The sequence below is a fragment of the Salminus brasiliensis genome, chromosome 8 (genome assembly GCF_030463535.1).
Source record: "Salminus brasiliensis chromosome 8, fSalBra1.hap2, whole genome shotgun sequence".
In the NCBI taxonomy this organism is placed as follows: domain Eukaryota; kingdom Metazoa; phylum Chordata; class Actinopteri; order Characiformes; family Bryconidae; genus Salminus; species Salminus brasiliensis.
Window position 1 is genome coordinate 28,006,724 of NC_132885.1, and position 20,861 is coordinate 28,027,584.

Genomic DNA, 20,861 nt, shown 5'->3' on the forward strand with positions numbered 1-20,861 from the left:
TTGTGTTCAAGACCCAGCATCTGGCAGCAACCTTTTCCTCAACACAGAGAAGACCAAAGAGCTCATTGTGGACTACAGGATATCTGCATATTTTTACAAACTTTATTTACTGTATAAATTGAAATCTTTAGGATTTAGCATTCCTTTGAATCACTAAACTAATATTTAGTTATGCTTCACATCTGTGTCAACCAACTTCTGACACCTGTGAACAGGTTTTCCAGCCCAGGATGATTTGACAACTTTCCACAAATATTCTGCATTTTTTGGTTTTGCCTCAGAAACAGCATTTTTGAGGTCACCCCTTTAGAACACACTTTCAATCGGATTAAGGTTTGGGGATTTGGGCTGGCCACTCTGGTCTGGAACCAAGATGCTGCTCGCTTACTGGTGTGTTTGGGGTGGTTGTCTTGTTGAAACACCCATTTCAAGGGCATTTCCTGTTCTGCATGAGGCAACATGACCTCTGCAAGTCTTAGTAAAAAAAATGCAAACTGATCCATGATCCCTCGTATGCAGTAATTAGGCCCGGCACCATAGTACAAAAAACATCACCGTGCTTCACAGTGCGTCTTCTGAATGCACTGTGGCTTGAATTCAGTGTTTGGGAGTCGTCTGACAAACTGTCTGCGGCCCTAGGATCCTAAATAAAACAATCTTACACATTGACTGGCCTAAAGAGTCTCTCCATTTCTCTTTGTCAAATTGTATCCTCTGCAGCACGTCTTTTATTTACAGTTAGACTTGGACTTGTTCTAATTCTACTCTACACTGCTATTATTTTGAACACGCCTCTTTCAATTAATTATTCAACTACATAGACTCAGGAGCATACATATCATGGATGTTGGGTCTGGTTGTGGTTTCTATAACTCTACTAAACCTTATTTTTTGCCATGTAGTAATATCATTTCTACCAAAAGCAGTGATTGATCTGATTAGTCAGGTTGAATTGCTATTATTTTGAACCCGACTGTACATGGATTTAAAGTACATCAGGCTTTTCTGCAAAAACAGGAAAGTTCTCTCCTATAAAGCACATCCTTTCTTCTGAAAGACCAAGCATGTCTGCGGGTAATTAGCTATGTGGAAGTTAAAGAGGAAACATGTACAATAAATATGTTTCTCATGTTTGTGGGTCTAGTTTGTCCTCCTGGTTGGCCTTTAATTGGAAACAGCTGCTGACATGAGACAACAGTGGCTTTCACTTTCACTTCTGCCTACAGCAACTCCAAAAAGGGGAAGCATTATGTTTCAGACTGGCCTTTGTTGTAGCTCAACTAAAACTGGACATCAGAAGACATTATGACTGGACATCAGAAGACCTCATTATGTCCAATAGAAATGTTCCTCACAGCTCTAAGTTATTGGAATAAACAATACAGAACGACAGTTATTTATGTGAGACATGCATCATACCACTCTTTCTAAAATGTCACTGTGTGCTGAACTGCTATTATTCGTTATAGTGCCACCTAGTGGTTCCAATACATAAAATGCTTTCATATTTGCTCCTCAAGAATGCATAAAGGTGAACGTTTTTCACAGAGTTTAATACTCAAATTAATATTATATTCAGTACAGTTTTTAAATATTTATGAGACTCATTCAAAACATGCAAATATGGTAATTGAGTTATCTGGTGTATTTACCCAAAAGTGGTCCACATTTGCTGAGTTGATAAGACAGGCAGCACTGAACGGAAGACCACGATAAGGAATAGAGGGAAAAACACCCTAATTCAAAAGATTTTTAAAGAAACATTAACAGGGTCACATGAATAAAACCCCCAACCAGTCACACAGAACTGTGAATTAAGTACAAATTCTTTTAAGGCTTTACTCATCCTTATCCAGCCTTATCGAGAGATATTCTTAATATCTCTCTATAGAGAGATCCTTTTTATAAATGTTTTGTGTACCTTTTTTAAATATATATATTAAGAACTAAAAACTGTTGCAATTTGCAAATATTTAAAAATAACAGATATACTGATGTTATTTTTAGTTCTTACTGTTTTGAGTGAATGAGAAATGTTTTTTCTTAAGATCAGATTTTGGGGCCCATTCACATACAGTATTAATATGCATCTAATATGGAGTAATATGATCCAATCACAAATCACTGCCAAAACCCATAGCCGTTCACAGTCTCCTGTGGCCGCTTGTGATCGGTCTCTAACTTCATTTCCGCTGGAGGTGGACATGAATCAGCATGGTGCTCTTTAATGCCATTGCTCTCCCACTGCGTCTGCTTTGACACCGGAATGGCTTTCAATTTGAAGTTTTTACATTGGACGATGTGGTTCATATTTTTTGGGTCCATATATGCCTCTCTGACCACCCCTGTATGTGATTTGAGTGATCGTATTACATTGTGTCCTCGAGACGCATTGTGTCCCATTTCCCTTTGTTTTAGCCACAATGTTCAGGGCACCATCTGGGTGTCCTCAAGGCACCATCATCAATGACCAGCAGCACCGATAAGCCTTCGCAGAAGGTAAATAAAAGAGGTGAGAGTCTGCAGTGTGGAGCTATGTTACAGTGAAAAAAAACAGACTACAATATCTGAAAACTTCATAAAACTAAAATGTTTTGTTTAACAGCCTTTGTTTTTAAACCAGCACTGAAGATCATCTTCGGAGCAGAATGGAGGCTAACGCTAATGCTAATATATGCACACTGTAGAAACCTCATTCATAGCTCATTCACCCACTATAAAACTTTATATATAAAATGTTAATAAGCATAGTGTTTTTACTTCAGTATTAATTAGCAGGACATTCTTATCTAAACTGCGTGGCTGTATTATTTATATAAGCACAGAGATCGGAATGCATCAGAGAGATTGGATTGGATCGGGGCAAAATCACTTGATCGGTTCATCCCTAAGGGCAAAAGACGGCTGCATTAGAGACTTCAAGTAGCCATTGCATTCAAAAGATATGCTACAACTTAAACATGATGTGTCCTGAAATGTGGGAGGCTGTGTAAAACAGTGTTGTAATTCCAACATGGTGAAATGTATGCAAATACTCTTAAATTAAAGTATGGAATGTGTATTATAATCACATTTGATTGAAGCAGAGGGGCATAAAGCATGGATAAAGCACAAAAAGACATTTTAGTATCACTTATTTTAGCAATGTTTTGGCGAGCCGTCAACCGTGCACTGCGCAGATTGATTTAGGGCGGGCAGAGGTGTATATACTAGTAAATACTTTTTGTCATCATTTTGGTTATCTATCTACTTCTTACATTTTCACACAATTATCTGTAATTTCTCCATACATTTTAAAAATAGCCTTGGTACTCCTATTTCATTTCCGTTTTCCATTCCAGCTTTTCATCCTTCAAAAAAAAAACAGATAAATCACATCATCTGGAACGTGTGAATGTGATTGTGGTTGAATGAGAAGTATAAACCATTCTGACACCCTATTGGTTTGTGAGTGATCCATCACACATGTCATGTCACGTCAGATATATGTAGCCTAGTTTAAAGAGATGTCTGTGGCAAAGACTCAAGAGAACTCAAGTGAAATGTCCCAACTAAGCACCACATTTACAGTACATTCCAATAAAGATTATTGATAACATGCCTCTGAAGTTTGCCTAATGGTTTGCACCATTACTAGTTTTGAAACCAGTACTTTTACGCTCTTACTTGAGTAAAAAGCTTAAGTTGATACTTTAACTTTTATAGAAATCTTTTTATACCGTAGTATCTACACTTCTACCTGAGTAATGAATGTCAATACTTTTGACATCTTTTCCTGTGTGGCTCAAAACAAGCAAAAGTCATGTACTAAGTCTGTTAATTAATCATGGGTGTGTTTTGGGCGTAATGTGCAATAAACCAGCATGTCACTTGCCATTCCCTTTAAGAGCCAGGTGCGCTCTGACGTTGGCGGATTGCTATTTCAGTGGTGTAAAGCGGTGTATGAGCGTTGGGCACATGCCTGTGTTGACAATTCACTGCCAAGATAGCAATGGACGTCTGACTGTTGACGTGAACACGCCTCATTTCGAGACCACCACGCCCATCGGCGTAGATATATTTGATATCTCTCTCTCTCTCTCTCTCTCTCTCTCTATATATATATATATATATAGAGAGAGAGAGAGACTGAAAATAGACTGCTGGTGGGGTGTAATATAGCAATGAGCAATCTCAGAACACTAAGCTGCTATGCTCATCAGTGACATCTGTGATTCCATTTACTACATTTATTCTAATTGCAGACTGGACCTGAGTACCTCCACATACTGCACTCTACATGCACATACCAGAAAATAGTGGAAGTAACTACCTGAAGCTGTAAGGTGGAGAATTAGAAAAAGATGTACAATACAAAGTGCATAACAGGGTTACATAATTAATATAAATTACATAACTACATAAATATTGGGAATCTTTTTCCTTGATATATTTAGCCAGCAAAACTGTTTGAACTGCTTAACCAATATGGTGGGTTCCTGAAAGTGTTACACAAACACAAAACACTCCCTCCATCAGTGAAGATGATCTTATGAGGAGTTAGTTAGTCTGAGCAGGCTAGTTAACTAGCAACTCGCCAGTATCAGGAATATGTATTTCCCATATATTGTTGAATTGGTTATTTTTAATAATTTATGATTAAGGTGTAAAACTCCAGGGTCCAGAAATAATTGCACACACACACACACACACACACACACACCTCAAACACACTTCACATCATTTACGACACAACTGACAGAGGTTGGTGATTTTAATGCACAGTGACAAACAAAAAGGAAACGAATATGATTGTGCCTTTAGAAATATAAACACTTAATTTCCGAGTGGCTGTTGTGATTTTTTTATAATACATAGTAATATAAATATCCAAATCAGAATACATATCAATCCTCTATGCATACTTAAACTTTCACACATTATTTGAAGTCCTTTAAAACTTGATTTCAAGAGTTATACAAAAAAGAATATTACTTCAGTAGGTTTAACCCAACCATAAGAAAAGTAGTTGACTACGGGTTCCTAAATTAATTTGAGGACATCAAGTTACTTTTTATTGTAGGTTGTACAAACAAAAACAATGTAGCATAAAAATGTATAAAATACCCCAAAATGGACAAGTCTTTTTTCCCCAGCTGTCCAGGTGATTTTGTGATATCAGAGAGAAACAGCTCTTTGCATATAAAAATATAGATTTTTTTTTGTGTTTCTTAAAATACCCTTTATTATTTGAGGATGGGCTCCACTCCTCCAGTTTCTCTCTCTATAAAATGCCAAGCAGGAGTTAGCCTGCTACAACAGGATAGCACCACTCCCCAAAGCCCTGCAGTGGCCCTCCCACGCCTCCAATATTGTTTGCATATTCTGTATATATATATTTTTTCTTCTTACAAATTGTCCAGTTGACTTTATGGTACAGGCCATACAGAAGCCAACAGAAACAGACGTTTAGATCAACATGTATAGAGCAACTTTCAGTGAAATCAAAAGGGCAACATTTGATTTAGCAGAGTCTGGATTAAAAAAACGCTCCAGACTGAGTTGAAACGAAAGTACCATAAGTCAAAACAACTGCAAGCTGAGTAGAACAGCAAATAAAAAAAGCAGATAATCAATTACACAATAGGCAATGAATCTTTTAACAATTAAAGAAAAAAAGAAAAACAAAGGCAGCATGATGAAATGCAACATACAGAGACGAAGAGGCGGCAATGCTACAAGAAAAAAACTGCAGACGTCTGCACAAGACCCTGTTTCCATTCATGTGGTTCGGCTGCGTGCATCTCAGTTTGTCCCTAGAGTCCCCGATAAAGTTGATATGGCACTAGATGATAAAATCCTCGCTGCTGAAGTTCATTTGACTTCGAAAGTGGATTCAGCAAGAGATCAGCAGAATCAGCAGGACTAAAAGACTGCCAGATGCAGAGTGATTCCGTCCTGTACACCCAGCCCCGTCCAGCCTGTAATCACCTCTAAGGATAAGGTGAAGTTGTGAGGTTTGGCTCGGCTTCCGCAGCCATGTGACCCTGATGCACTTGGGTCACCAGATGACGCTGGAAATGCTGGTTTCCCGCGGCAATAGCGGTAGCATGGCGTTGTTGTTTGCATGGGGCTCGTCCAGGCTGTGCTGGCGCAGGCCCTTGTGGCCGGTGGCTGTGGGCCGCTGGCCATTGAGCAGCGTGAGTGGCAGGTTGCAGTAGGTGTGCTGCTGAGATGGTGCGGGCAATGTGGCTCCAGCCGCCAGCGGTAGCTCGTAGTCATAGCTGCGGAAATGCGTGTGCTTCTGTCGTGCTAATGAGTGGGAGCGGTAGGAGCTGCGCAGGGCCGTCCGCAGCTCGGGGCGGGCCGGAGCAACGGCAGCTGTTGCCACTGAGACGGCGGATACAGCCTGCAGATCGGCAAAGGGCCCTGGCTCACCTCCATCCGCTGCCGGGTTGGTGAGGGTGCGGCGCAGCGACGGCCGGCGGCAGGGCATGGCGTAGCGTAGCCGTTTCCAGAAGCGTGAGCCAGGCTTGTTGCTTGGTGGGCCACCCCATCGAACCACCGTCAGTGCCTTGATAGACTGCTTAAGCTCCTCCACCTCCTGGTAGTTGATGAGGCCACGCAGCTCAGCGCACTCAATCAGGATGACCTTCACCTCGCCAGATGCAAGAGCGCCACGGAGGCGCGACTCCATCTCAAAGATGCTCCAGCCACGCCGCAGCACATAGCCTGGTGTCAGCACAATGATCAGCCTCTTGCTCATCTCCACACAGCGAGCCACATCCTCAATGTACGCTAAAAAAAAAGAAACAGACACATGGAATTAGGAATATCCTAATTTGCCCCCAAATCCTGATCTGATTCATTTCATATTTAGTACCTGCAAATATCAAGTGCAACCTGGTTTCAGAAGTGTGTTTTTAGCAGACAGCACAGCCTTGCAGTGCACTCACACACAAGGCTTAAATTGCTCTTGAGTTGTACACAACTTAAACTGACTTAAAATTGACCTGCAACTGGACTCGAACCTGCCAAAAACTGACTCATAACTCAACCTAGAGGCTGTGTGAGGCATTGCAGTGCATACTATATGAATAATGTATCAGATTTAGCTTAGTTGCTAATAGCACTTGACTTAGACTCTGTGAACATTGGATTGTTGCATGTTACACCCAAAACACACCCTTTACTTACATGATTAGAGACGTGCATTTCAAGCTGTTCAAGGCATACTTTTACCATTGTTACAATAGCAAAGACACACTGACACGCCCTAAATAGAATAGGGCCCATAGTCATACAATAGGGCCCATAGTCATACAATTAATTAGCTGAAAAGCACATGTTCCATTTGTTTTAATACACCACTTTCAGCATGTCACACATTTGGTCTTTGAAATATTTAAATAGCTTTATAGTGTTGTGAATATGCAACTTTAATATTCTAAGATTATCTGACTCCTCACATTCAACAGTTGAATGTGCTGTTAGTTTTAGGTTTGAGTGCACGTAAGTTAACTTTTTAAACAATGTAATTCTAAATGCAGGAATCACAGATATGATAATTGGTGGTTGGGCTGTTTTCATTTTTTCATTTTCACATAGTTGAACACTGAAGTTGAATATAATGTTATTTCACATCACCTCTATTGCAGTGATGTAAGCAGAGAGCAATAGGGCACAATATTCTTAGGACCTAACGACCAGAACTGGCTTAGCATTGCGCAGCACTGATTCTGGTCAATTATAATCTGCCTTTTCAGCTATGACACAGCTTCTCACGATGGACCATCCCTACATGTAATATCACACAATGTATGTGAACATAAAATGGACTAAAAAGACAAATGACATGATCACATTTAAGACACAACAATCACCGCAGAACATGAGTATGCATGTGGGTGAGTGTACGTTAAAAGGAAACTGTACCTCTAAGAAGTTGTGTGTCATCCTGGTAATGCTCACTGCTGAGACCTAAACATAAACATTATGCTTTTCAGACAAGAATATGAACACACACACAAACACACACAACACGTGAACATCTGACAAACAAACTAAACAATATACAGTCAGGTCCATAAGTATTTGGACAGTGACAATTTTGGGCATCTCGTCTCTGCACACCACCACTATGGATTGGTCATGAAATGAATCATGTTGAAATGTTGGGAGTTCATCCTTGCCGCGGTCACCTTTGGCCTGCATACTATCCATTACCATTTTCTTATGTAGCCCCTTCATTTCCACAGGCTCAAATGTAATTGGAAAACATAATAACATCATATAAATATAAAGGTTTTCTAAAATACGTTGATGCAAATCCCACACTTTAATGGCTGCCTGAGGACTAAAACCCATTGACATTACCAAATGCTTTTTTTTTTGCATCAATATGCCAAGAATCTGAGCAAAAAGTATAGCTCTTCAGGATTAATTCTGCAGACACATCATCAATAAGCTCCAGTGATGCTGTTCCACTGGCAGCTATACATGCCCATGCTATAATACTGCTTCTGCCATGTTTGACATATGATGTTGTATACTTCTCATCATGTTAATGATGAGAAGTATACAACATGAAAGGCAAGTTAATCTTGCCTTTCAGTTCTTGAGTTTTACCAGTGGTTTAATTTATGGCATCTCTTGATTGCATCTTTGACAATGATACAGTAAGCTGAAGAGTATTCTTCACTGTAGGGTTGGACGATATAACAGTAATATCATATACAGACCGCAGTATTTAAAAATGTTGATGGTATCCCAAATTGAGGACGCCTTCTCAAACATACGACGTGTCTGTTTCAGAATTCTGTTCTAGTTTTAGTTCACGGCCATATAAGCTTATTCCCCCTTTTTTTTTGGGGGGGGGGGGGGGCTTGTTGAAACAAGCCCTCCGTAGTTGTGAGTTAACAATGTAATGTTAACGGACAGTGGGGAACGATAGAAAGGAAGAATCAAGTAAACCTGTATATCAATTATACCTGAAAGCAGTCGAAACCCCTCCTAAGACCAGTCCCTTCACTCTGTTCTCTTAGCTATGCTGATTAATCCTCTAAACCTGTGTGATATAGCAGGCTGTCCAAACTTCTTTCTTTTAAAAAATGGATTAAATGATTTGATGATTTGGCCACTCCAAAAGAAACTAATAACATACTTATCAACCTGACTGTACATATCCCACACACAGACACTGATGAAGGTGACACACTTTCAAATCACAATTAGCGCTTTCATTGCACATTCTACAGGTAGCAAAGTCCAACTCAATCGCAACAGAGGATGGTGAGAAAAACGAGGATAGGAGAGAATTATGTGGGCGCATGGTGCCATCTTAAATAATTAGACCTTGCTCATTCAGTGATTTCAGTAATTACTCATGGATCGCTGACAACTGGTGTTGTTACAATGTCATGGTTTCATGATTAGTCACACAGTTGATTTTTTTTTTCTGGTCCTGAAACATGCTAATGCAGGCTTTATCATTCTTATTTCACCTGTTTCACACAGTTTTTACTGTTAAACATGATAGAATACACAGAATGTGATACATAGAATGATAGAATACATAAATTATTTTAAAGATGGGTGTAGTGTGCACATAGAGTACACTACAACAGATGGGTAACAAGTGAAAATAAACTTTTTTTGTCAGACCTTTTTGTTTTTTAAAAAACTAGAGTGCTTTCCTAATCGTTTTAAGGCCTTTAATGTGATTTACCAGTGTACCAGTGTTTTTGTTCATTTGCTCTCACTGTAGTTGCTCTCACTGGAGTCGAGTGCCTATGAAATTATTTTGTAACCCTTTTGAAAATATTTCAGATTATAATTTCATTTTCCATCTCTTTTAGATTTTCTTTAGAACATGGCATAGTGTGCTGGTCTTTGAGACCTTCTGGCCTACTTCACAATGCTGAAAAGGTTTACATTAATCAGGTTAATCATTCATTTAATCAAGTTAACTAAATTTGGGTAACTGGATAATTGAGTAACTAAGGGATTTGTGTGATCACCTGGTTTGAATTTGTCTCATATTAAATATCAAATCTAATTATATTATATAATTAGATAATAAGAAATCAGAAAGGGGTAAATGTCTCCAATGCCTAATCACTAAGGTAAACAAGGACATGGAAATAAACAGACACACATACTGCTGGTAGGGATAAGGTCTCTGTCTGGAATAAAGAGTTTGTAGCCATAGTGTTTCTCCAGAACATCAGGAAGAATCTCTAGAGCAAAGCGTTCCTCCTCCTGCAGCTCCTGCCCCCACTGATCCAACTCCACTTTACTGTAGGATAAGTATGCATCGTACTCCTTGTGATCTAAAAAATAACAACAACAACAACAAAAAAAACAGATTACAATAAGCTATCATATAAAAACAGTCCGAATGCACGGCCTCACCTGCTTTTAAAAGAGAAGACCCCTTTAACAAAGAATTACACTGACAAACAAATACACTGAATTCTTTCTTTTTCTATTCGTTATGTTCGTTATATTTATATATTTCTGTCTTTTTGTATTTTGGTGTTTTTTTTGTTTGCTTCTCATTTCTTTTTTATGCAGTTGTATCATTACAAGTTACCTTTAAACTGCTGGATTTAAATATCTGTAAATGCTGAAGAAAACCTTGTCTATGCTGAATGTGTCTATGTGTGTGGTTTTGTCTTTTATATATGAGGCACTCTGCACGCTTTTAAGAGAAAATACCCACAATGCAAATGCACTTTACGGCATTAGACATAACTCTTCAGCAGAGACAAATATATGGAAAATTCAATCTCAGTGTGCAAAATGCTCTCAAAGTGTTTTTAGCAATGTGGGTTGGAGCCTTGCTCACTGAAATAAAAGCACTTTATGAGCACAATCACTTTTTACCAAAAATGGACCTTAAAACAAGTGTTTTATACTTTTTAATTTCTCTGTTGACTTTTTTCTTTTTGCTGTAACAGCATGAACCTTAAGGCATTGCATATTCATGACAATGTCTTGATTCACAGGCTGTGCATCAGATGGAACAGTCTACTTCAGTTTCAAGCAGCAACACATCTGCTCAACCTTCCAAGCATGATTCCTAAGAGAAAAATATGAATTATGAATGGGCTTGGTTTTATATATATTTGAAGTCATCTTAGAAGTAAAAGGCCAAAAACCATATTCAATGAATCCTACATAAGAATAGGAGTCGCCCAGCCAGCTTTGCAATGAGGTAAGAGACTAAGATGATCCTTGGATAATATTCAGAGTAAGGCTTTATAATACAAAGCAAATGTTACATCTATACCTTACTGCAAGGTTGTCGCGTTTGTAGTGGAGATTTCTAGGTGGGGATACTGACTGGATGTCTTTTAACACAAATTGCTGAAATTTATTTCATGATTGCTACAGATTCCTGTGTATTTTAGAGAGTAACTAAAACAATATATTTAATATAGCATTATACACTGCCTGGCCAAAAAAAAAAAAGGTCACCACCTGGATTTAAATAGGTAAAATTGCTTTCAGCTGGCAACAATTTTTTTTTTACTTAACTGGTTGTGGAAAAGATGCTAATCAAATTACTGGTATGCATCAAGCAAAGAAAACATCTAAAGAAATTGCTGAAACTACTATAATATTGGGTTAAGTGTCCAGCGCATAATTAAAAAGTGGAAGGACAGTGGGGAAACATCGTCTTTGAGGAAGGAATGTGGTCAGAAAAAAATCTTGAATGATTGTGATCAGTGATCACTTAAACACTTAATGAAATCAAATTGTAGAAAAACAGCAGTAGAACTCAGGGATTTCTATAGAGAAAGTAAGAGCATTTTCACATGAGTATTGGGACTAAACAGCTGTGTGGCCTTAAGAAAACCACTCATCAATGAGGCTAACCGGCAAAAACGGCTTCGGTTTCCTCGGGAGCAAAAAGATTGGACTCTGGAGCAATGGAAGAAAGTTATGTGGTCTGATGAGTCCAGATTTACCCTGTTCCAGAGTGATGGGCGCATCAGGGTAAGAAGAGAGGCGGCTGAAGTGATGCACCCATCATGCCTAGTGCCTACCGTACCAGCCTGTGGGAGCCGTGCTTTGATCTGGGGTTGCTGCAGTTGGTCAGGTCCAGGTTCAGCTATATTATGTGCCCAAAGAATGAGGTCAGCTGACTACCTGAATACACTGAACAAGCAGGTTAATCCATCAGTGGATCATTTCTTCCCTGATGGCACGAGCATATTCCAGGATTCGTCAGGCCCAAATTGTGAAAGAGTGGTTCAGAGAGCATGAGGCATCATTTCCACACATGGACTGGCCACCACAGAGTCCAGACCTGAACCCCATTGAGAATCTTCGGGACGTGCTGGAGAAGACTTTGCACAGTGGTCCAAATCTCCCATCATCAATAGCAGATCTTGGGGGGAAATGAATGTAACTCTGGACAGAAATAAATGTTGTGACACTGCAGAAGCTTGTGGAAATGATGCCGTAATCAAAGCTAAAAGCGGTCAAGTGAAATATTAGTGTGTGTGACCTCTTTTTTTGGCCAGGCAGTGTGTTAGATAATATAGTATTTTAAGGGTTAAGTGATCATATTACAATCTGAGAGAAGCAATTAGTAATTTATAATGGAACTGTTTTTTTTATTACTTATTTTTAGAAACTACCCCAATGGACAGATGGTGAGGAGAGAAACAGGATCTTGAACCTGAGTGCCTCAGTAGCTAAGCTGAGTAGCGTTGCAATAGTTATGCTTGTGGGATACAGCAGTATCAGAGATACTCTTACCATTTTCCCATTGGTGGTTGGTGTGGCGCAACAGAGAGCACCACTACCTGCCAGTAAGCTACCACACCATGTGGGAGACTGGAGTTTGATTCCCGGTCTGGGTGACTATGCTGCGCTACACCAATAAGAGTCCTTAGGCAAGACTCCTAACATTACATTGGCCCTCCTCTGTAATACGAGTAACCTTGTAAGTCGCTCTGGATAAGAGCGTCTGCTAAATGCTGTAAATGTAAATGTAAATTTTCTAAGATGCTGTGCTTCCACTTATGCAGTATGGCCATGTTAGCAAAGGTTAAGTGCTCTACAGCTCTATGTCTGCTCCATAAACTGTGACACGACCAAATTTGACAATGTCATACAGAAAGAGCCATAAGAGTACACTAGTTCAGTGTTGCTTGGCCATGTTTTCTTTGCCCAGCATGAGATTCTTACAGCTAATCCATCAAAAGCCCTGCTTATAAGCATCAAGTACCAGCTTACAGCTGTCACAGGAAGTATTTACCCATCCGTGAGAAAATAAACATGTAAATGAACATTAGCTTGATGCTACATTGAGCTAGGCTCACTTAGAGGTGCTAGCAGATATTATCATATCTGCTATATTATCGTTTTCAATATGAACCCGTGGGACTGGTGCATGTTCATGATTATATGAGAAATAGAGAAATCACACAGAGATGAACCACTAGGAGGGGAGAGAGGCCCACCACAGAATTTAAAACATTATAGTTACATGCTTTGGCTGCCTAGAATTGACTGCATGCAGATCATCGCAGATGTGGTACTAAATAAAGATTCTTGTTGTATATTTGATCCTGCAGTGTTATGCTTAATCTCTCCACTGGGATGCACTGTTGAATCACTGTTAATACTGCATGCGCCGTATGATTTACCTCCATCGGTATCCTCTCCTCCAAAATGATGCCTGTAGCAGAGCAGGAGCTCAATCCTGTAGCATTTATACATACAGAGCAGCAGAACCAGCAGCAGCAAGATAGCCCCCAGTCCCCCAGCCAACTCCACTGTGTACATCAGCTCAACTGAGTGAGGAAAAAAGAGAGTTAACGTGGTGCAAGCGTTTAGTGTAGTAAAAACTGCATGTATGCGGGCATGGTGCATTCATGAACAATATTGTTAGGGTTGACTGAATACCGTGATATTTTGAAATGTAGACAATATCTTCAGCTGTAAGAACCTTCAGCTTTCTGTTCTTTGAGCAGCAGAGCTCAGTTTTTCACCATGTGAGCAAACTGAATTTTATATTTGATCATATTTCAGTTGTAAAATAAGGCAGGTAATGAGGTGGTACAGAAGCCACATTAATGTAGAACCATTTGGGCTACTTGTGCAATTTACCTCCCCCCAACCCCCTCGGCCCCCTTGGTAATACAGTATTACTGTGGTAATATTTTGAGACGGTGTGACGATGACAGTTGAATACAATTACATGATCCTTGGCATGCATATGAATGTATATGTACAATACCAGTCAAAAGCTTGGACATCTTCTCATTCAATGTTTTTCTTCCCCCCCTACAGTAAATGAATACTGAAGTCATCCAGACTATGAAGGAACACCTAAGGAATCATGTAGTGAACTTACAAGTGTTAAACAAACCAGAATTCTCTGTGAAGCACTGAGGTGGGCTGTTATCTGAAGTGCTTGTGGTTGAGACTGGTAACTCTAATTAACATATCCTGATGAGAGCCAGTTTCATCATAACCATCCTTGGAAGTCTTCACGACTGCACTTGAGGCTACTTCTCTAGTTCTTGAAATTTTATAGCTTGACTGAGCTCTGTTTCCTAAAGAAATGATGGACAGTCGTTTTTCTTTACTTAGGTAAGTAGTTATTGCCATAATCTGGATTAGAACATTACTCAAATAGGGCTATTCATGGTCTCAAATACATTAAGAGGGCAAGAAATTCCAGTGATTAACTCTTGACAAGGCACAGCTGTTACCTGAAAGCCATTCCAGGTGAATACCTCATAAAAAGCTGACTGCAAGTGGTGCCTACTTTGAAGAATCTAAAATATAAAACATATTCTGGTTGGTTTTTTGCTTTTTAAATAATTCCATTTGTTTTTCTTCATAGTTTGCATGACTTTAGCATTAATTTCACTAATTAACAGAAATTTTTTAAATAATGAACACAGAATTTAAGATGCATCCAAACATTTGACTGGTGCTGTATATCTCTGGAGTAGAGCAAGTTTTTCATGCCTATAAATAGTGAATTATATACTGAGACTCACTGAGTGCGTTTCCCAGCAGTACATTATAGGATCATTACTCATTAATGAACATATTAAATAATGTTTATGTAATTATTACTGCACTGTTCATGAATATGCCATGAATGCTTCATGTACATTGTGCTATTGTGAAGCATAAATCAATGGTTTCACAGCTCCTCATTTTACCATGGATTTGAAGGGCAGCCAGGCACAGTACACACACCAACACAGCTTACAGGATGTAAAACATTTCAGCACCTTTAGAATTAGGAAATGGAGAGTGCCTGTATTTTAATGAGGGAAAAAAGATGGGTGGTGTGTGTGTGTGTGTAAGAGTGTGTGAGTGTGTGCTCATGCCTATCTGTTGCGAGTAGCGAAAGAAGCATTTCTGATCTCCTGACGCTGTCTCTTCCTCTGAACTGCCATATGAAGAGAAGATGAGATGCCTTCAAAGCTGTTTGTTTTAAAAGGGAACTTTAGATGCTAATGTATGCCCGAAAGAGCCCCGGAGGAAAGAGAGAAGGAAATCTACCGCTGTTTATTTATCACTGCAATACAGCACGTGTGTGCGTGTGGCGTGTTTGTATGTGTGTGTGTGTGTGTAAATACCTCGTTTGCTGATCTGGATGCTGGCCTGGCGACGTCCGTTCCCATTCTCAGCATAACAGGAGTAATTACCCAGATCAACTTCTTCTAATGAATCTATTGTCAAAGTGATGGACATTTCCTGTTCTCCTAGGTGCTCTCGGATAGTCCTGTTAACCAAAGAAGGCAGCATTATTTTTGACTGGTCAGTGTGGGAATAGTCAGCTGTGACCAAACACAGTCCAGCTTTTTGCAGATTTCTTTTTTTTTAACCTGGTTTTCCCCTACTTTCTCCCCAATTTGGACTGCCAATTACCCAACCCGTACGTAATCTCCACCCCAAGTCTCACACGATGCCCACGTCACCAGTGAGGGCCGAAGCAACATCGTCAGGTAACCAACACGCCTGGAGGAAAGCGCATCATAGCCGGGTTCGACGCACCACCTCGCAGACGCCAGCAACAGCCAGCACCGCAGCAAAGAGATATGGGGGAGAGCGTCATCTAACCACCCTGAAGAGAGCAAGGGCTCGAACCAGGATAACTGGGATTCGAACCAGCGACCCTCTGATCACGGTGACAGCGGCCTAGTCTGCTGAACCATCCAGAGCCCCCTTTACTGAACTGTGGGGGCTTCTAAAGCTAGATATATGACAAAAATGACCTCAATGGGGCATGGAACTTCAAATCTCAGTCTTCAAATGCTGACTGAAGACCCACCTCTTCCGAGAATACTTGGGCAAATAGCAGAATGGTCTCCTTACTGACTTGTGTTTAGTAGTGTCTAAACTTAGAGGTATCTTTGAATTATTAGTCTATTCAAACTAGCTGAGGTTATTCTTGGGTAAATAGCAAAGCACTTTTGTAAGTTGCACTGGTAAGAGTGTCTGCTAAAGGCCTTTAATGTAAATGTTAAATGGAACAAGCTGGCAAAATTGCATTTAAATAAATCTAAAAACACTGATAATGCAGTGATGCAATTTCCTGTAATAGTTGTACTAGTATTTCCATCTTACTGAAATACCTGATCAACCAAAGCAGACTGCATGTAATCTTATAACTCAGTCCAGACTAATTGTTACTGCTTACTGTGCTCATCTGAATGTTGTGTCATTACTCTCAGGCAACGAAAACACATGCAACTGAAGCTAATACAGCCAAGGTACTAGTAATGAGGTTAAGAGGTAAACAGCCAAATGATGTTCCATTGTTTTCATTGTATTCATTAAAAAACAATATTCAGTTCTTATTTCTCATAATATCCCCAGGATTTAATTAGAACTGTGTTTATGTTTGATTGTGTACAATATCATTGTAAACCTGTAGCTGGATGTAGTCCTGCTCTTTGAAAGCCTGTGGGGAAAAAAAACCCAAATTATAAAAAAAAGGTTTTAAAGGTTATGGTCTTCCCTTACACTCGGTTGAACACAACTGTTTGGCTTAGAGCTACAGTGGAGCATTCACTTAAAACCTTCACACGGCTGAATAATTTGATTATAGAGCCTTAGAAAAACGCTGACTTTGCCAGTCCATAATTAATGGCAAATGTATTCACTTGCGTTATTAATCTAATTTTACACCCACATTTCACTGCATTAACTGAACACAATCAATGCTGAATTGATTCTGCTTCTGCTGAGGAAAACCTCTTTGCAAGTCATTAATTACTGTGTGTTATGGTTGTTGCCACCCAGGTCGGGTATATAAGCAGACTCATACAGAGCATCGGTTTGTCTATTGGATGTAACTGAAAATGAAGTTCATGAGTAATGACGGATGATTACCTATAATGAAGTGGTTACTTAGGTGCCAAAAAGATACTGTTGTCATTTCTTTTCAGAGCAATTCCTTTCAACTATAGATGCCAAAACATTGGAGTCCAGCAGAAAGTCTTGTGAGTAGCTATTTTTTTAATGACATTGCAAGGATGCAAAATTATTATTTTTTTGTTTTGCAGTAAAACTTAACTTACACATAATACATGTTCCATGTTTTGTACTAAGTATCTAGTAGTCATTTGTTCATGAAGATGTGATGTTGCTACAGTAGATCCTGTAATGCACCTTAATCACTTCCAAAATCCAGAATTTCTCAGGAGAACGGAAGGCCATTTGTCTTCTAGATGGGTCGGCAAGAATAAAACAAAAACCACACACATAATGAAACCTACATCAGAGTGGCTTAATAAGAAAAATAAGTAGTTTAACAATGGCATAGTCAAAGCCCACTGAGACGGAATGGCAGGGCATGTAATGAATAGCTCATATTGGAAAATCCATAAATGTCACAGTTATTGCCTTTTTTTCACATGGGGAACTTCACAAATGTCATAGGCAATTACTTCTCACACAGGGGCATTAGATTTGCATGACTTTCTTAGCTAAATAAACACAAATGAATGTTAACATTTACTCAGTAATCGAATGCCAGAGATTTAGCAAGTTTGGTAAGATTCAGTATCAAAAGTACGGGACAATCAAGACATTCTTCTTTAGGGCAGGACAGGTCACTTGCCACCCCTCAAATATCCCTTAAAGCAAATTCATTGTGATAAGAAGTCTTAGAAGGCAGACAGTACTGTAAGTGCAGTGCTTTTCCCCCCCTCTTTTTGCCAAATTCATACGATGCCATCCACACAAATAGTGGACAGCTTCTTGTTTAGGCCTTTGACAGTGTCAGGAAACATTTGATTCATTTTCAGTTTAAGGAGTTCACAGTGGCAGCATGTCGACATGGATCAAGAACCCACAGTCACACATATCAATGACAAACCATGTGTCCTCCTTTCCCTCTGCTGCGCCATGCCATACTGCTGCAGGGAAGGTCATGGTTGACATGTGCAAAGCCACTTCCCCTTCTGCTAACAGCTCTTAGTGTGCTAACACACGGCAGGCCACTGACCAGACCAGGCTGCCCGGCCATCAGGAAACTCAGCAGTAGCCGTGTATTATTGATAATTGGGATCACTTTACTTGGACGGTCCATTATAAATGCCTCGTAGATGCTCACCTGACATTCATTATTATTACCACCAATAACCATCGTTACTATCTCTACTATGATAATATTAGTCACATTATATTATGATTATATCAGCACACCTTTTTTATCTATAATTCATGAGGCTGGGTCCCCCCTTGTAAGTCTTGGTTCCTCCCTCTCAGGGTCTCTCCTCCAGCTCGGAGGGAGTTGCCACTGCTGTCTGTGACCTGCTAACAGGGGGCCTTTATGTTTATGTTTTATGGTTTGTTGGTCTCTTGTCATATTACCGGATTCCTGTAAAGCTGCTTTGTGACAGCGCCAGTTTGATCTGATCTGATCAACTAACATTCAACTGAGTATGTAATATCTAAGCTAAATGTATTGATTGTCTATTTAATATAACCCTACATCTAACACTAACCCTAACCTTACCCTTGAATCAACCCTAAATACTAACCCTAACCTTAACTTAAACCTTAAATCTAACCATAAAAGGTTAGGCGTTAGGTTACATTCTAGCATCCAGATTAGCGTCCAGGCTTTTTTTTTGTCTTGGTACTGAAGGTGGAATTAACTTCTCTGGGGTGTTCGAACTCTAAGCCGTTCATTGTCTTCAAATGCCGACTGAGAACCCACCATTTCCAAGAGTACTTGGGCGAAGTGTAGTGATCTCCAAACTGACTTTTGTGTTTACTAGTATGTAAGTTTAGAGGCATCTTTAGATACTAGTCTATACAAACTAGCTCAGGGTATTTTCGGAGTGAACAGTAAAGCACTTGGAGTGAGTCGCTCTGTATTAATGTAAATGTGAGCTTAGAGTTCTGCTTTATTTAAGAGACATGTAGTCGAATGTCAAGTGGGAATCTACAAAGATCTCCAAATTTACTCCCAAGTAAGGATGGAAATTTCTTTATCTAAAGGTGGAAATTAAAGCAGCATTATGCAAGAATTGCAGTCAGAAAGCTGGATTTGAGCCACCACACGCTTAAACATGCATTTCTGGACAAACTAAGAGCTATGGAACCAGCACAGTGTTATGCGGTTCTTATGAGAGTTGTCCTGTCCACTTCAATCAAGTTACATTGTGCAGAAACTGGCATGCTGAGCCCAGAGTAGCAGTGAAAGTCAGTGGAGAATCAAAAAAATGTTGAAACTGTAAGCTTAAGGTAACAAAGTCAATTTTGGAATAGAGTGATTGATAATTAATTTAGTAAAAATCCATTACTGCCATTGTCATCTCACATTTCGTGGAAAACGCATTAACACATGGGTGTTGGTTAGTTTTATTGGAATTCGGCATATAAAAATGCTGAGAATGTAAAGCTAGATTTTCCACTACTCTCCACTACTCACTGTTACATTTGAGTATTTATAACAAATCATTCAGAATCATACAAAAGTAACTAGGAATGAACAATACCAAGCATAGACTAGAGGGGTAGAACCACCCCCCACCCCCCAGCATTAGTGGAATTGTGTTTTCCAGAGTTATGGGACACCTTCAAATATGGTTAAATATGCCATCTGTAATCGTCAGAACTAATCATTCAACATCAGCACCTACCCCCAGCAATGCACTAAAACTCACTTAAATGTCTGAATGCATTAAAACTCACAGACATGTTCTCACATCTAGTGTAAAACCTTTTTTAGAAGAATAAAAGCTGTTACTGCATTCAAAACTGGACAAGTTCCCTAATAATACCCAGACTTTCTGAAACAATAATTGAATGAGCAGGTTATCACCATCCCTCCAGAAATACTTCACAATTAACCCTCCCAACTCAGTGTGCCTGCTTCCAGCTGCCAGTGGATCATCAGCTCCCTAACAGTCGGAGAACAGCGGGTGAGGACAATTCTCAGGCACAACAATCGATTGCTTTTCTCACTATACAGTATTGACTGCACCACCACAAAACACGCCTGTCAAAATCCTGCTCAAAAGGTTGCAAAGTCACTGGACTCATCTGTGATAATAATAGGTTTGGCCCACTTGCAGGCAAACATGGGTGGGCAAACATCTAGTACTCTGGAGCAGACACAACAACCAGTAAAGATGATGGTGAGCTTCCCACTACCAGCGTTCACAATACTCAACACGACAATAATGGCTGTGGAGTCCTTCAAGTTCCTGGGATCATCAGGGAACTGATGTGGGATACCAACATCAACTCCATCACCTGCACCAGCTAAAGAAGTTCAACCTGCCTCAGGATTTGCTGGTTCAGTTCTGCACGCACATCAGTCATGAAGTCACCAGCATTACAATCTGTTGTGGATGCTGTCAATTAGCAAAACTGTAGCG

General features: G+C 39.7%; 1 protein-coding gene across 3 annotated transcripts in view; it reads right to left on the reverse strand.

The window, feature by feature from the left end:
* Window positions 1-4,735: 4,735 nt before the first annotated feature.
* The window catches only part of il1rapl1a (interleukin 1 receptor accessory protein-like 1a), a 105,812-nt gene continuing 89,686 nt past the window's right edge, over window positions 4,736-20,861 (reverse strand). For 2 of the 3 annotated variants that reach the window (XM_072686384.1, XM_072686382.1), the window contains 5 exons: window positions 15,600-15,745; window positions 13,644-13,790; window positions 10,140-10,310; window positions 7,915-7,959; window positions 4,736-6,777 (listed from right to left, as the gene is read on the reverse strand). In XM_072686384.1, the coding sequence (XP_072542485.1) occupies window positions 6,041-6,777; window positions 7,915-7,959; window positions 10,140-10,310; window positions 13,644-13,790; window positions 15,600-15,745 (1,246 nt within the window). In that variant the 3' untranslated portion in view covers window positions 4,736-6,040. The remainder of the gene's footprint in view (window positions 6,778-7,914; window positions 7,960-10,139; window positions 10,311-13,643; window positions 13,791-15,599; window positions 15,746-20,861) is intronic. The other variant, XM_072686383.1, reaches the window with a different exon arrangement.